Genomic DNA, 17,783 nt, shown 5'->3' on the forward strand with positions numbered 1-17,783 from the left:
TCGTGGGCACCTCGTTCTCCTGGACCAGGAAGCTGTGAATCACACTGGCTCTTCCTGGAAAGACCCAGAGGGAACTGGGCCGAGCCTGCTGGACTCAGGCAGGCTGCCTGAGCCGGAGCCTGGCCTCTTGCTGACACCAAGCTGGTGGCGAGGAGAGTTCTTACCTCACCCTCGCAAGGCAGGCCACACCTTCCCTCTGCTCACCAGGTTGGCACGCTGCAGGCGTTTTCCTGTACTGGGAAATGTTTTCAGCGTTGGCTTTGGCTGTGGCTTGCACTGATAACCTCAGCCTGTGGAACTTTTGAGAAACAAGAATTTATTGATCGGATCTAAATAGCACAAGGTGGGCAACAGCAGCATGCTTTTCAAGTGCTGCCTTGTTTTTATATTTCAAGGCAAAATTTTTATTGCCGATGCCACTAGTTCAACACTTCTTGCAGTTTGAAGACATTCAGTTTGGCATGCTTGCCAAGCTAAATATAATTGTGTCAAGCTGTCACCTGCCTACGCTGTCACAGGCCTTGTTCAGTTCATGGAAATCACACTCTCCCCTGCCTGAGGTGCTGAGGATACAGACATGTAAGTTGATATTAATAGTAGAGGCGGGTTGGTGCTGCGGGGTGTCCACACCTTCCTGTTTTCTCTTTCTTTGTTTTAGCCCTGTGCTGACAGATTTACCTCTGGAGGGACTCCAGAATCTGAAAGAGAAAATGGCCCCTATTGTTCAAATGGGGCTCTAGTGAAAAGAAAACAGCCTCTTTCTTTTTCTTTTTTTTTCTTTTTTTTTTTTTAAAAGAAGAAAATAACAAGTGGATTGTAATATCATTAGTATAAACAATTTTGTCATTGACACTTGTGTTTATTATTTCTGTAGGAAATTGAGAGGATAGTTATTTAGTTAAATTTTTGGGTGAAAGTGTTAAAGTCTTAGTGAGAAGTTTTACTAGCTTTGAGGAGGCTCTCATTTCTGAGTCTCTGAAGAGGCTTGCTTAGCTTTGGCTTTTGATAAGAATCAGCTGTAAGAGGGGATGGATATTGCTGTGCTTTTTTCTGCTGCACATTGTCAGATAAGTTTAACAGTTGTCTCTCCTCACAATTTTTCTGTCAAGCTCCACCGGGAAATTAAGTCAGGAGAAGTAACTGCTGAAGTTATCCAACTCTATCTTAAAGCGAGTGCTTCGTGTTTTTACAGCCTTGGAAAGGATTACCACAGAACTCACATTGAGACGTTACATTGAAATTCAAAGAGGCTGTAGCATCAGCTGGGAAAGATAAATACCGACTCCAGAGTTGCAGTGCATTTGACAACTCATTGAAAGATTTCATCTAAAGCTTCTCTGAATGAAATATAATTTGTCATATTTCTAAAAATAACTAGTGAGATAATCTTAATCTTTCTAACTGTCCATCCAATAAGGATGAAAATGCCCTGCCTTTCACTGCCTGCACTTAAAAAACACAGCTTATCGTCCGTCAGTTTATGGTCGAAGCACAAAGATGCAACATGGAGTTGGATGTCCACTGATTGCTGAAGTCCTGTGGTTTCAGCATTTTCACCACATATTGAAAATGTGGTTATATCAGCTGTAAAATATTGTAGTACAGTATTAGGATTTATGATTACATAATACAGTTCAAACTAATCTAAATCGCAACAGCATTCTCATGTAGTGTGCCCGCATTCTAATTTTAATGGAATTATATCATTTTGGTGGTATGTTCAAAAGAAAAAACAAAACAAAACACAACAGCTGTTGGGGACTTTTTAACACAATTACTAAACAAATCTTTAATTTAACTCCACAACTAAAATGTGCATACTTTGCCAAGCTAGAGCAAGTGTTTTACAAATGTTTTTATGTTAGAAAGCCTCACGATTTTGTAATCTGGATCCAAATCTCCATCAAAGTAAACATAGTGATAAACTGGGAAATATCTGCCAAAAAAAAGTTATTGTTTCACTGTGCTGCAGCTCATGAGAAAGTGCTGGAAAAATTGCCTCTGAGCAAAGAAATCTCAGATATTCATCAAAATCTAATCACTGGTTGATTGGTTATGTCAAAACTTAACAAAGCCTAATTTTGTTTCAAAATAAGAAGTAGACAACAAACAACCTCCTTAGGTTGTAATTATCAGTAATTACAGTTCCAATTTTTGTCTTCAGTGTTGCACCCCATCATAGTAAACTTAAAAAAAAAAAACAAAAAACAAAAAGTGATGTTGAAATTAAAGTAGAATTCAGTTGTGCCTGAGAGAAACCGTCTGCAGACTGCATACTGTGGAGTTGCTCAGCTTTAATAAAGCCCAGAAAGTAGCTCTTAATATGTCTCAGCGTTGACATTTTTTTCTTCCCTAAGGATAAAAGAACCGGGTGCAAGGTACAACGTATACACGTTGAGTGGGGATTTCCTGATTTATTCATCAGTGAAATTTTTATTGGGGCGTTATCTGGCACATGTGGAAATGCATTGCAGTTCAAGATCTGCCCCCTAAATGTCAGAACGTGCATTGTGAAGCATCAGAACAAGAGTCTCCCCTTCAGCAGTGAGCCTGAGGCTTCACTAGAACTACTTAAAATCCTTAGAAAGTGGTGGAGTCTTAGTGGAGCAGACCCCAAGGCTTAATGTCAGTAAATTAATTATGGATTCACCCAATTAGTTCACAAACTACACTGTGTTCGAGGGAAAATGATCATTCCCCCAAATGACTTGTCTGTTCAGTATTTGCCTCAGTGTGTATTGTGCCTCTCTCTCTCTCAGAACTGTGTGTGTGTGTCTGTCTGTCTGTGTGTTATGCGACACACAGCAGGCAGGTAGCCTGACCTTTTTAATTATTCAATCTCTCAAATTCATCCACAGTTGCTTTCATAGCCCCCCCCCCTTTTTGTCTGCTGTCTCCAGTTTGGCTTCTGAACGCTCAACAGGCTCCCATCTGAACATATTTCTGCCCGTCTCCAATAAAAGGATGCATTCTCTTTACTCTTTTCTTAAAGCTCTTCCAAGATCACACTCATCTGCGTCAACACATGAAGTGTTAATGTAACTGCAATGACAGGCAACCCCCCCCCAGCCCCGCCCCCTCCCCCCTTCTTCCACAAATACGCACACACTTCCTACACCAGCCCTGCGAAATGTCTAATAAAGTAAGCATTCACTGCTTTTTAATGAGAGTCTGTCCGGGGCGTTGCTTGTATCTGTTTACCAAACCAAATTAATTTCTCATTTTGGCAAAGTCAATTAATCACATCTGAAGCAATTCTGTTGGTGTTTGTCTCTCAATGGGAAGATGGATTGCAACAACGGCAGCGTCATCATTAAATTTCATCGCATTAGAAAGCAATGCTGTCACAAATTAATTCAGTTTGACTTTCTGTGTTCTCTTGCGGTTAAGTCGTGATGTTGGGTAAAGACTGAAACTCGGGCTGCTCATGATTATTTTCATAATTAATCAATTAAAATTCTAATGCATAGATAAAATTGTTTAACACCTTTAAAACCAAAGATTCAGTTATTTTACAGTTACAGTGGCAAATCCTTCAGTTCAGAAGCTGCACCAGATGAGATAATTTTTTTTAAATCAGTTATTGAATTAAGAATAGTCAGCTAATACATTTTATAGTTTTAGAAATTGGTTGTCCTGGAGAGAGGTAGAAACCGTTTCCACTGTTGTTGTTTTTTTTAAATATTATACATTCGGTCGAACTTGAACATTTAAGCCCAAAGGAATTTAACGTGCTGTCATATAAACTGAAAAAGATTCAACACTGATCCAGCATTTTAGCGTTAGCTGAAACCCTGCCTTTGTGTGCGTTTGCGTCTGTGTTGTGCTGCACTCAAACCACCCACTGACTGTCTGCCCATCCCCCCTTCAGGGGACAGTCCTCGGACAGTGGTCTCTGTGTGCCGCTGACATTGAGGAGAGTTTGTGTGGTGTGATCACATTTGCGGCCGAGCCGTATTAAGGAAGCTGAGCCGGCTGTCACAGATATGGATTCATAAATTTAATGTCTCGGCCTCGCACACGCAAATGTTTCCCTTTCAGTGAGTTAAATATTAAGATTCATGTATATGACCTTTGCGTTTGCATTCAGAGCGCAAAATCGCAGCCCAAATAGCCTTTCACGCCCTGCTTGACTTTGTTGCAGTTTTTATTTTGTCCAGTTTCTTCAGTTTTACGCGACCACGTAGGTCATGTTTGGTTGTGTTGTAGAAAGTCATTGAAGGAGTTTTAGGGCCACAGGAAATGAGCGCTGAAGAGAAATGGGGAATAAGAATCGGGGCCACTTTGGCCGCTTTCTGTGTTGTTAGCCTCTGAGAGCGCTCTTTTTCTCCACTTCCCTCCCTCTCTGTCACTCCCACTCTTCATGTCACACACACATCCCTGGAAAAGGGCCCGGGGACTGATGACTCTGTGTGAGAGACCTCAGAGGCAGCAGCACTACAGAGAGATGGACAGATGAAAAGAAAAGAGGATGGACAGAGAGGAGAACTGAAATGAATCAAGTAACAGGGTGAGGCCTTCCAGCAGCCTGTTAACACACTGGAGCCAGACTGCTGCCTTGTTGGAAAGACACCCTGGGACTGACCCTTTGTGTGTGGCTGCCTCATGTCAAAATTTCTCTGTTCTGCCTACAGAAAAATACAGGCAAGGATTTTTGCAATGAAACAAAACAAAGTACTTTGTTTTTCACCAAAGCCTGTGTTGTTACAGAAAAGATGATTCTCAAATATTTAAATTCTGTAACGCTACATTTAACACTTATGTTCATGAGCATTTAATTGGACTAACAAATCAAATCAAAAGATGGTTTTATGCTAATGTTCTATGATGTGTTTTCTTTACAGGGCACCTTTCTAAAGTCTTGGGTGAATCAATAAAAAACTAATGAAGTATTTTTGCCTTGACACAAATGATCTTAATCTTGTGGTGCCAACGCTAATGTTGGTAGTTGTCACACAAACTAAAACAGAAATAAATGTCAGGATTATGGTCTCGGGCACTACAATTGTTTAAAAAATTTTGGTATGCTGTTCAGCAGGAGAGAAATCCATCAATGAAATAATTCAAGTGTTATTTAGGATTATTTGAAACTTTTGGCCCGCATAATATTTACAAAGTTTGATGAGCATTTGCTAAGACATCTAAGTTTGCCCTTCGGCTGAGCAGTGTTCATGGTGCTTTTTAATCCAAAAGTTGATTGTATAAATACCCACTTCACACAAAAAAACATTAGACTGGGTCCTTCCTTGCTTGTAAAAAGCATTCTGGGAAACCTTAAGCTGAGAAACAAATAACCCAGGTTGAGCGAAAAATGACCTGATGATATCTTGCAGACATCAAATACCCCACCGACATATTTAGAAGTGTCTGGTGACATATTTATAAGGTGCTGCAAACTGCTGTGTGTATTTTCCCAGTGTTCCTTGTCCCATATGTGCAGACATGTCCCGATAATGTCACATTTCACAACCGCCCACACCGGCCCTGAGCTCTAGCCCTGACCAGCCATTTTTGACAAACTACACTGATGACAGGCTGAGACTTACAAACATCTACACCCTGAGTTAATGATGGAGGAGGCTGCTCTTTGAACTCTTAGCCTTAATATTCCTTCCTTTCTCTTTTTTTTTTTTTTTTTTTTTTTTAAATTTGTGCAAAACAGGATAAGGACTGAAGACGACTTCAAGTAATGACTTTGCCCTGATGATTTCTGGCAGAGAGAGAGATCATTTCATGAGCTCAGCGCTTTTTTTGAGAGCAGAGGGGCTTCTGGCTCTGCTCCTGGACAAGCATGAATTGGCATTTGCAGCATATAATATCTCCTGTGTTACACTAATTCTACTCTGCTTCAGTAAGATGCTGATCCTCACTGTGCTCTTTATGTATTGCCAGTGAAAAAAATGCACACTCATCTGTTTTCTCTCTTCACAAAGACGCATTTGTGCAAATAATTGCCTGCGTGTCTGCTAGTCCCGCTGAACTGAATGTCTCGCTGGAGTAACATTTTCAGCCATGTTCAATTATCTTAACTTCTCTGAAATTGACTTATTTTAAATTATACAAGCGTGTTTGCAGTGTCCAAGCAGAATTAAGCTGATTGAGACTTAGAGGTGGCACGGTTGAGGAAGGGTTTAAACCGGTGCAGCATTTTTTTTGTGTTTCAAATTAAGTCTTTACGTTAGAAATGTCTTGAACTCAGTGGGGAAATAAAGATATGATGAATAGACAGCAGTAGTAGGTGTAACAGACAATGTGCTTCTCTCTGCATAGATTTTAACTACCCTCTGTTGGCCTCAATGTGTCATTACACGCCAGTCTCTAAACCTTCAGGTGCAGCATATCAACTGAAGAACTTTTTTTTTTTTTTTTTTCCAGATGATAAATCTCCCCTCACAAGCTCTAACAGCTCCTCTCACGTTTCCTTAGATCGTTGTTTGTCAGATGGATAAGTATCTTTGTGCTTGCTTTGTTTTGAATGGCTTTGAGGGCAAAAAAAGGAAGTAGATTGCTATTTGTCTTAAGTTGAGATACCACAAATGTCAGCACGATCAATAAAGAACGTGACAAGTGACAAGCTGCTGTAGATGGAGCTTCAGATGAGTGTTTGTCAGTGAAAGAGAACACATCTCAAACAGGAGGAAAGTGGAGCTTTTAGAGCCTGGAAGCTTTGACATTTTTAGAGCAAACAGGGCACTTTGTCGCCAACAGTATCTAAGTGAGTGTATGTCTGTGTCTATGTCTGTGTGTGTGTAAGAGAGAATGAGTGTGATTCACTGATTTTCTATATATCTATCGCCTGCAGCTTTCTGGGCTCTTTGTGAGCAAGAGCCTGAGGGACCCTGTACTCAAGGACTGTTTAATGCCTTCCTATGTCAGAGTTTTTTTCGTTTTTTGTCTTTGCACTTGTACGTCAGTGTCTGCATATACAATATGTGTGTGTCAACATACATATATTTTTTTTCACCAGGTTTTGTATCCTTACAGGTGTATGTGCCGAGGCGGTATGCCCCGGGGAATAGTGCTGACAGTGCACTAGGAGTCTAAACCTCGTCAGTATTTGTGGCTGAGGAGTAGGGGTACCCTGCTGTGCCGTGCCGAACCCGAGCCGTGCCGTCCTGTGCCGAGCTGTGTTTAACACCATGTCCCTGACTGACAAACACAAAGTGAAGAGGCAGCGGCTGGACAGGATCTGTGAAGGTAAAGTTCATGGTGTGTGTGTCCGCCTTGAATTTTTTTTTACTTTCTTGACTCTCTCCCAATAAACTCTGTGGTGCCTTTTTCTTAGCTCATACAAATCAGGCTGCGGACTTCATCACATCATATTTTCAATCACAATTTTGAGATTTCACAGTTAATTTAACCTAATCTTTGTGTGATATTGAGCTCCAGCGCATCATGTCAATGTGTGCTTTGTAATGTTAAATTAAACTATAGGAAATTAGCCATAATAAGAAAAATAATAATGATGATTATAATACTAATAATAACAATAACATCAACAACAACAGTACTATTATTATTTTTAGTACCATCATCATCAACAAAAGATGAAGTAATCTTTATTGTTGGTTTGGAGTAAGATGATAATCCTGCTCTACGTATGTTTGTGTGTGTGTGTGAGTGCGTGTGTGTGTGTGTGTGCTTGTGTGTATATATAGACAGAGAGATACATATATTAGCAATCAATAAATTTTGATAACTTAAAGATTTGGCTGAATATTTTGTGTATACCTGTCAAAGTCCTTGATATACTTGCTGTGTTCCTGCACAGACACTGCTTCCGAGCAGTGTATCCCCAAGTAAATCCTTGTTGTTAGCACAACCCTAAGACTTATTGGTGATCAATAACCGTTGATTACTATTATTTTCTCCTGGCACACAGCACATGTCAGATACTACAGTAACTAGTGTATAAATGTTGACCTCAGCAGCACACAGTCGTCTGGTGGATGTAAATGAGATTACTCTGGCCTCTGTGTGCGCTGCTGTTTGTTTGTGTAAGAGTGCCTGTTATGTGACTTGCGGTTATGGAGAATCTTGAAACATCTGAACTCGAGTTAGATTACCACAGGGGATTTAATGGTTGCTATCCTGTCAGGGTGTTTGGAAGTAGCCAATTTTACACCGTGAACTGTGGTGATTATTGGGCTTAAGGTTGTGGATTAGAGAGCAGTGGTATTGTATTGAAGGGCTTGAACACAGAATAGGAGCCCCCTGCTGTGCTCATAGTTACAAAGTCAGCCCAGGCAACAAGGAATATGAGTCTTTGTGTGGGTGTATAAACTGTGTCTGAAGCCTAGTGGATGTGCATTTTTAAATCCACTTGTTTGACTTTGCCCAGTGTGTGTGTGTGCGTGTGCATTTATGTGTGTGTGTGTTTGTGTGCGTCTGTCAGACTGTGTCCTGAGGTAAAATCATCTCCTCTCTGCTGTCTGGGTCCCCGAGAGGCTTGTTAAGCCGCTGGGCCCTCCTGGAGCCAGCGCAGGGAGAGGCAGACATGACTGCAGTGCTGGAAAATGAAGCTAGACGCACCATTACCCCCACTGCCAGCATATTTGTTTTGCAGCATGATGTAAGCACCTCAGCACTGTGCACATGAAATGAGGGACATATGCTGCACATCCTGTATGAGCCCATATAGTCAGATCAAAGAAAGGCAATCTTAGTGTTTCTAACTAACCAAAGTATAGGTTTGTAGCAATTTAAAACACATAGGAATATTCAATAGTGGTACAATATCAGAGTCAAAATTCAAGGAAAAAAAATCACAATCCTTTATTCTTTTAGTTGACTGGGTCCCCAAATACACAAGCGTGCTGCAAACTTTCACAACAAAACACAGGTGTTTGCAGTTCACACCTCTCTCTCTCTCCTTCTCCCCGACTCCTGTCTCTCTCTCACACTGTCTATCAGAATAAATAACGTTTTTAAAGGGTGATGGACCAGCCTTGGATGCACTTACAAGTATTTTATTGTAACATCCACAGGCCCTTCTATTGCTTTTAACTTCTAAAGTTACCTGGCATAAAACAAGTGCTTCCTCGACAGGGTCATAAATTTTATTCCCCTGGAAACATTTCTGTTTTGTTATGAATATTTGTAGCATATTGGTGTATTTGGTTGTGGCATGACAATTTTCTGGGTGCTGGTGTTTTCTGAATTTGTTTGTTTTATCTATTTGCATGTGCTTTCCTAAGTTGCAGTGAGTTGAGCTCTCAGGGCCTCTGTGTATTTAATCTAACATGCCGACAAATTGTGTGTTCATTAAACGTACAATCCTCAGGCATGAGACCCCCCGACAGGAGGAGAAATCGCGAACCCATGCCAATATCAGGATATGGCATGTGCATGCAAAATCTTTTCATGCAGTAAATTAATATTTGACTATTAACTGGAACATGTATAACTGTGTGTAAAGTAAAAACTAAAACTAAAAAGGCATAATGCAACATTTTGGGAAATACATGTGTGGTTTTTTATTTTTGCATTAGGTAATTATGCGCCTAATTTTAAGCCTCAGATTATTTTAGTTTAGCACAAAGACTGGAAAAAAGGGGACTTGCTAGCTTTGCAGTAAGGTAACATACAGGTACATAAATGATATGATTCCTCCCAATCCTCCACCTCTAAGAGCAGAAGCAAAAAAGAGTATTTCCCAAAATGTCAAGCCGTTCCTTTAAAGGATTAATTTTATCAGTTCCGGATTAGGATCAAAAAACTATTGAATTATCACTTAGCCCTACAGGCGAGTCATATAATATTTGACAGCGCAGGTGGATGGTTCATTGGTGGAAATCCTTCCTGATTAGGGCGTCGTTCCACATCCAGCTGTTGCGTGCATGTGATCAGACATCTGAGGTAGTTAGTCATTCCTGAGGGAACAACAGTTAGTCTGCTCTGCTGGGCTTGTGCTCAAAACCCAGCAGAGACGCAAAGAGAGACGGTAACAGGTGTTGCTGTGATGCATGCAGAGCTACTTCATGGTGAGCATACCTGTCGATGTTCTTTCTACCACACACACCAAGCATATTCACGTTCACACAAACACACACACACACACACAAGCTCTCCAGATGGCCATCATACAGGATCAGTGAATCAGTCCTCTGGCGGCCATTGTGAGGGCGTAAAGGGAAAAAAAAAAAAAACAGCTTGTGATTTGTGATTTGTTCATGAGCCAATGACGAGGCAAAGTTGTCCCACTGTTTGCGTGTAGCGGCGTGATAAGGCTACCATGGTGATTGTCTTGGTGTAAGGAGAGAACACACATGAAGCGAGGCTCTGCTTTTTGTCTCGCACACAGGTAAAATCCTCACAGGGCCTCTTTGACTACTGTCAGGAGCTACTCATCTTAGTCCAGGTTCATCCTGCAGCCAGGCCCGCAGTTGGCACATAGAGAGCAGCTGAAGCCGCGATTCGTGCTGTCTCCCCTCAATCTCTTTCAAGCAGAAATCTGGAGCCTTCTCTTTGAAAAACGTCTGCTGAGACCACACTTTCTCTGCGCTGTCCAACAGTCTTCGCCTTTTGTTTCTAATGTTTTCCTGACACACAGACACACACAAAGTAACTCCAAGCCAATTTCTAGTCCAAGGTGTAAAGCGTACATTCTTCTATTTCATATTGCAATTTATGGCAGAGGGATCATAAATGCAGTATCTAAGAAAACCTGGTGGCTAGATGACAAGGCTGATTAAGCCATTTAAGTCCTTGATATGTATTTAGCATAATCTTGCCTTTTTGGAAATAAAAAAGCAGGGAGCTGGTTGCAACTGTTTCATCAAAAGCTGTTAGTTAGTTCAATCGAAGCAACCGCTGGGAAGCATCAGCTTTAATTCAGCTTTATGAAGAATAGAGAAGAGGTCTCTTTTTCGGTCTGTTTCCCTCCCGCCTTCATTTCTGTCATATGAAGAGATGAGGAATGATCTGCCATGGCCCATGTTCCTCCTAGCCTCAGGTCCTTTCATGTTCTCAGCTTAATTTGAGCTGAACCAGTGTTTATCATTCTACAGCAACTGGGCTGTGTAGCTGGGAGGGAGGACAGTTCTGCTCCTGATCTGATTTTTTTTTTTTTTTATTTGTTATTTATTTTTTTGCTCAGATTGTTGTTTTTGCCTGCAGCTTGCAACAGCGTTTCCTCTCTGGGTTAGATTAGAGCTGCTCTAATCTAACCAGATAATGTTTTAATCAACATCTGCATTTTATTAATGTTGTGTGTCATGATGATACTTTACAGCTCTGTAATTAAGAATGTAATTTATCTATATTAGCTGCTGAATAAAACACAAAAGAAGTCCAGCAGAAAATTGCTCTTTCCAGCATTGATTAGAATCGTTTCAAACTGTATATGCAATAATTTATGTTAAAAACATGGAGCTGTCTGATGGCTACATGCTCTGTCGTCTTTATTTTTACTGGTTGCTATTTGGTAAATGTTATTTCAGGTACAGTCAGTTGTCCATTCTTTTGCAGATACCAGATACTTGTCTTTGTACTTTGAACAGGGTTTGTTTATTCCTGTGCCAAGCACAAGTGAGTGATGGCTTGATGTGAGAATACAAGCTGGGTTAAAACTTTAGACCCCCACGTATTCCGTGTGTGTGTGTGTGTGTGTGTGTGTGTGTGTGTGTGTGTGTGTGTGTGTGTGTGTGTGTGTGTGTGTGTGTGTGTGTGTGTGTGGACACTGAATCTATATTTTCACTTATGTAAATCAAGAACTCAAATGTTTCTCCATCTTGTACTACATTCTTTGCAGGTGATTTTAGCGTCTTGTACAGCTGCCTGAGTACAGGTGTACAAAAATAATGAATGTTAGACATTTTTGTGTGTTAACCCTCTACTCTATTTCTATGCAGCTGAACATATAAAAATGTTATTGCGTTAAATTTGAATACAAATCCTTTTCATCACTGATGTGGAGGCAAATCATATTTTCTGTTCTACTCTTCCTCGTCTCTCTCTCTCCTCTTGCTCTCCTTCCCTCCCTCTTCTCTCACTCAGCTGCACACTCCTCGTCTCTCCAAAAAGCAAGCGGGCTGTCGTCTCTCCCTTCTGTCTGCCCCATCTGTGATGCAGTATGGGCCACTGGCTTGATAATGATAGGCAGGCAGAGCGCGGGACTGCATGCGAGGCGAAGAGGGAACAAACCAACCCATTTTAAAATGGAAGGCAACACTCTAATCAGTCGCCTCACCAAAATCTACTACAGGTCTCGCCCTGTTGATAAGAGATTTAGAGTAGTGTCTTTCAGTTGGCCCCACAGCTCTCCCACCCGCACTAATGTGTGACATGCTGTGTCATACACCACAGCGACGTGGAAAGGAGGCGGGGGACAGTGTCTTAATAACACAGCAGATGTGAGTCCTCCGAAAGCCATCGTACCAGAATTGGTACCATGTGTTTTTCCTTCCTCATTGCCCCTCCTTCCCCCCTGTTCTTGTGTTAGAGCAAGAAAAGGCCCAGAGGCTCGTTAAAACTTTAATATACTGTACAATCACAGTAATTGAGTAGAATTTTCAAGTTCTTCCAGTCATGGTTTTAATTTATGAAGTCCCTATGAAAATTTAATGGATGAGCAGTTGTAGAGTTGCAGCTATGTAAATCATTCTGCAGCTATCTCTCCCTGCCCTGCCTGCCAAGTCCTGCCGTTAGCGTCCTGTGCCCTAGAAAGATGGCCAGATTGCTCCAAAGGCATGACTGTTGCTGGACGTCTGTTCAACACATTGTACCTAGAGGTCTTTTCACAGAGCTGTAGGATGAGCTGTGAGCTAGCAAGCCAAGTGCTGGCATCAACTCTGATGCTGTTCACCAAATAACCACTGTGTAAGTTTGGGGGCTTCTTTTCTTCTATTATATTATTCATGCTAGCAAGTACAGTGTCCCTGTTGCTTGATGAGTGTAATATAGCATGCTCATTTAATTATGGAGCAGCTCTCATGAGAGATATATCAGAGAATGTAGACAAGATGAATGTGGTACCCCAGCTCTTGCTTATGAATTGTAGGAAATGCAGCAATTTGCATGGCAGGATATATGATGTGCCATATCCTTGTTTCAATTTTAGCAACGCTAGCCTGACTGCACTTGAGATGTTTATTAGTGTTATTAATATTTTGTCAGGAAGTGGGGATCTGACTGACACACAGCCCTGGAAGGGGCTTATTAAAAGAAGTTATTGTCGGCGATTGCCATAGAGAGATACAACACAGTGATTAATGGTGTGTTTTACAGCTGACAAAAAAGCGCAGAGAGACTCAGACCTGGGAGGACAGCGCTCAGAAATCACTGCAAGGAAATTGCTAGGTATGCTTTGCCGCCGATGAAAGAAACCATCCTTCAGATGTGCATCATCCTGGACTGTGCAGGGCCATAGGGAAAATGAAACTGTTCTGATTTCTTTTTGTTTTGACCTACTTAATGTTCTCCAATTTGGATGTTCAATAATGAAACAATCTGTTTTTTGTTTTTTAGTTTAGTTTTTTTTTTTTTTTTTCTCCATTTTAGTCTTGAGTCATTATTGCATCACTTAAGCTCTAAAATGAAAACAAGCTTACAGCATTTCTCTCTGTGACTTGACAGGTAGTGGGACACCATAAGGAGAGGCAGTACTATCTCAGTTTCCTGTCACTTCTTCACTGAAATAAATTTAGCCCATCTCAGTCACGCTGTCTCTGTGTCTCAGCTTCAGGGAAACGCTGCAAAAACTCTTCCTTTAAAGCCCTGTTGCCTGTTTCAAACAGAAATAAAGCACAGAATAGAAACAGGCTTGAAGCCATCTAGTTGTCACGGTCCAGTGCAGTCCAATCATATCCCCTTCCCCTCATGCCTTCTCCTATCCCACACTGTCTTGTCTTGGAGGCGAAGTCAAAGCTGGCAGCCCCCCCCCTCCACCTTATCCTTATCTTTTTTTTTTTTTCCCCATCACACACTTATCAAAGCTCCCCTCTGCTCTCCTCCTGCCACTGGTTTTTTGTTTACATTGTTCTTTTCTTGTGGCAAGTAAACACTGTCAGTTATCTCTGATGACAACATCTCAGATAAGCCACATCTGTTCCCTTGAACATTCTGGTGTGTGTAGGTGCAAAGTACAAACTCTTAGGAGGGGGGAAAGAAGACGCAGTCGGTAAAAGTGGAGTTCATGCTGCATGGCCTCATTATGAGAGTGTACAATATGACACTTTTCCAGATTTAGAAACTTCTGCAAATACTGAATTATGCCAAACATTTGCTGCTATTCTCTGCTTTATATCAGTGTCTACTGACTGTTGGTCAAACAAAACGAGGGAACCTTGGCCATCTTGAGGTTAATGGGAATTGAAATGGACATTTTGTATGTTCTATAAACCATCAGTTAGTCATAATTTGTTGATGCTATAACTCGTTTATTTGAACTATATTATGAATTAAATTTTGAGGGGATGAACGGGGAAGAGTCTGACTCACTGATAACGTGTTTACAGAGACACTGCATGGCTGCATGGTTCTTCTTGTCTGTCTGCTTGCTTATATTTGCTTGTGTGAGCATTTTTTTGTGGACATCCAAATGTGTCTTTCTGTTGTCACCCAGTAGGGGAGGCTGTGCAATCCTCATGGTTTGAGCGGAGCATCTCATGGCTTACTTCTTGTAGCCATTGGATTGAATCTGACCCTCAGTAGTACTTATGTGTTTTTCCTAACTAACCCCCCATCCTCCTCTCTCCAGGGACATGCTAGAGCAAGCATGTCAGTCCCCAGCCTCCCCGATCCCTCTGGGAACATCCATTCATGCCCAGAAGGATGCCGGCTGCAGGCCAGTGGAGGGGTTAGCAGTAACCACTGAGCCCCATAAACACTGCAGCTTTACACTTGATGAACACATCCAGAGGCCTCGGCAGCGTGCTGCCTATGAACACTATCTGATTCAAGTGATGTCACAAGGGGCAGTGGATTTAAGCAGGTTTTAGTTTGATGCTAATCCCCTTGTGGCAAAGGCTGTGGACGGGAGGACTGTCCCTGCCAATGGCGTGCATCAACCCCATTGGATTAGTGCGTCTCGTCCCCTCCTCCATTCTGTTGTCATTGTACAGCATGAGTTTTTAGCCCAATTTCTACACCCTCGGTCTTAGCTTGGAATATAAGCGTGCTGCCCAGCACAAGCATGATTCCTGCTGTAGATTGGAGTAGAGCCTCAACTTAAAGGTGTGTTTTACTGTGTTTGAGTGTGTGTACTTTTTCAATGTGTTTGCAACGTTGTGTGTCTCCCTCCTCGAGGATTTCTAATGTTTCCAGAGCTGAATTATTTAGGTAGGCTGGCAGCAGGGAGCTACATGATAGCATGCATTTAAAGAATGGGAGGGGGTGGCTACAGCTGCCGGTCAGGTAAAAGGGTACCTCGCGCTTCACCTTTTCTCATCTTCCCACCTTCCTCTCATTTGATTGGGAGTGAGTGTAACTGGAGAGTTGAAACAAAATACCTGGCTCCATTTTCTGCTCTTATAGCTGTCTGTTGTATTGTCTTCACTGATGCCTAACACAAGTGAGCAGTCGCATTTTGGTGGCTCCCTGGGCCAGCAGGGTCCTGAGTGGACTGAAGGCCAGAACGACAGGGCTGCCATACGCTGTCAGTACTGTGGCACCGTTGCGGAGCGAAGGAATTCTCTGGGACTAGGTGGGGGCAACAGTGAAGTGTGGTTTCACCAGTCTGTAGATCTTGGTGAGACACAAGATCAAGGCGGGCAGCTCCAGCAGGACCGGCATGGACAGCAGCTCCTGAGGAAGAAGTCTGTGCCCGATCTGAGCAGCAGCCTCTACCTCAGACAAGTGATGGCAGGCCGGGCCTCTGCACCACCTCAGGATTACTATCTGCCTGACGCTACGCTATCTGGCCAGCCACCTGAAGAATCTGGGCTTTATAGGGATAACCAGCACATGCTCACCAGATCAGTCTCTCATTACGGGCCCGGTGCTGGGGGGGTGAGGCCTACTTGGGATCAAGGACAAGCAAGGGCCACACCTTCTCTGCTGGCCTCGGCTTCTACACCTACTCCTATGCCTCCTCCCCCTCCACCACCTCCCCCGCCTCCTCCTCCACCACCTCCTCCTCCTCCCGTTCATGAGCTGAGCCGTTTGTACAGGGAAACTCTGGGATCTAAGATGATCCCAGACGTCCAGCGTATTGGTGGCAGCTCTCCTGCTCCCGCTGTCTACGGGGTTCAGCCCCCTCTACCTATTTACGCTGCTGACCCACCAAGAGAGCCTCGCCAGGTTTATAACAGTATCAACAGCTTGTCCCTGGACCCCCGCCAGCCAGCTGCCACCAGATCTGTGGTGGACCCAGCTTCTCAGATAATGGACGGTGCTCTCCCCCGGGCTTATGGAGCTGTGGCTTCCCAGAGGCTGCCTTACGACCCAAACTATGACCCCAGCTCAGCCTTGGTGGCTGCGACACCTGGAGTGACCTCAAGCCTGCCTCTTCACCACCCCAGTGCGGCTGACCCCAAGAAGATGGTGGACCCTAACTTTCTTGCTTTCCTCCGGGCTGAAGGTTTGGCCGAGAGCACTATAACTCTGCTGCTGCAACATGGCTTTGATTCCACTACCATGCTGGGGATGATGGAAGACCATGATGTCCGTTCTGTGGCTCCTAATTTGGCCCAGGCCCGCGTTCTGTCCCGCATAGTGCTTAGTTGCAAGACAGGTGGGGCTGCACCTCGTACACGATCCAACAGCTTCAGCCATCGCAATGACCTCTACATGCAGCCCCAGGGTTTGACCATGGATACCAGCCTGATGCAGCAACCTCCCACTACCATCCAGACCGTGTCCCCCAGGATGGGAGAATTTCTTGGCCGAAGACCCAGCAGCGCACCCTCCCAGCACCTCTTGGAGACCGCCACCTATCCAGGAGCGCGGCCCCTGGCAAGTGGAGCTTTTCCAGTCAGCCCTGGAGGATACAGCAGTGCTGTGACTCAGGGACGACCCCTCTCCATGTACAACGCCCACACTGGTCTTGCCATGTCTGCTCTTGGACAACAGCCTCCACCAGCCCCAGGCACCCCTGGAGCAGCACCCAAAACATTCTCAGGTTCCTACTCCCCAATGGAGCTGATGAAGAGAGCGCCAAACTTACCCCCAGCATCACCAGTAGCAGCGCCAAGCCCCCTTCACAGCCCCCAACTCCTCCGGAAAGGAATCAGTGCTGCTCCTGAGAGTGCCATTGTACCTGTAACATCTTCCTCCAATCTCCAAGCGCAAAATCTTAACAACACCAAGATGGTAGGACGTCGTACTGGTCCACCTGTCATAGTTTCAACCATGGCCACCACGCCTGACACAAGTAATGTCAAATCTCACCTTTGATATTTTCTCCTGTTGTCCTTGTTCTTGTTCCTGATTTGCATTTTTCTCTGTCGGTATTGATAATAACTTTATTTTTCAGACTTTGTTTTGTACATAGATTAGATATTATAATGAGATCAGGTTTTTTTTATATAATGAACATATTTTTGGCATGCTATAAACCATCAGACTGACATCTCTTTTTGAATGGAGAAGCAGCATGTAAGATGCATCTGACAAGTTAAGTAGCTTTGCTCTGAGAGATCTTTTTCAAAATTACGCAACTATTTATACACGTATTGCAACAGAGTTGTGTCATTTGCCAGAGGGGATCCTGTCTCATCACCAAGTTGAAACATTTCTTATGAGCACTGCTCCAGTTATTCAATTGAACATTTTCCGGTTTCATTCACAAAGTTTATTGGTCAGTAGTTTTTGTATTTCCACCTTACCTTTTTTAAATTGATGTG

The 17,783-nt window shown here is 43.0% G+C and overlaps 1 protein-coding gene across 6 annotated transcripts in view; it reads left to right on the forward strand.

Annotated features, from left to right (window-relative positions):
• ctbp2l (C-terminal binding protein 2, like) overlaps positions 1 to 17,783 on the forward strand; it is an 82,701-nt gene that overhangs the window by 29,816 nt on the left and 35,102 nt on the right. For 2 of the 6 annotated variants that reach the window (XM_029527047.1, XM_029527046.1), the window contains one exon: positions 6,985 to 7,209. In XM_029527047.1, the coding sequence (XP_029382907.1) occupies positions 7,140 to 7,209 (70 nt within the window). In that variant the 5' untranslated portion in view covers positions 6,985 to 7,139. Of the gene's footprint in view, positions 1 to 454; positions 580 to 6,967; positions 7,210 to 15,498; positions 17,312 to 17,783 lie in introns of those variants that run through there. The other 4 variants (XM_029527049.1, XM_029527048.1, XM_029527050.1 and 1 more) reach the window with 4 other exon arrangements.

This window comes from Echeneis naucrates, chromosome 19 (assembly GCF_900963305.1).
Source record: "Echeneis naucrates chromosome 19, fEcheNa1.1, whole genome shotgun sequence".
NCBI classification, from domain to species: Eukaryota; Metazoa; Chordata; class Actinopteri; order Carangiformes; family Echeneidae; genus Echeneis; species Echeneis naucrates.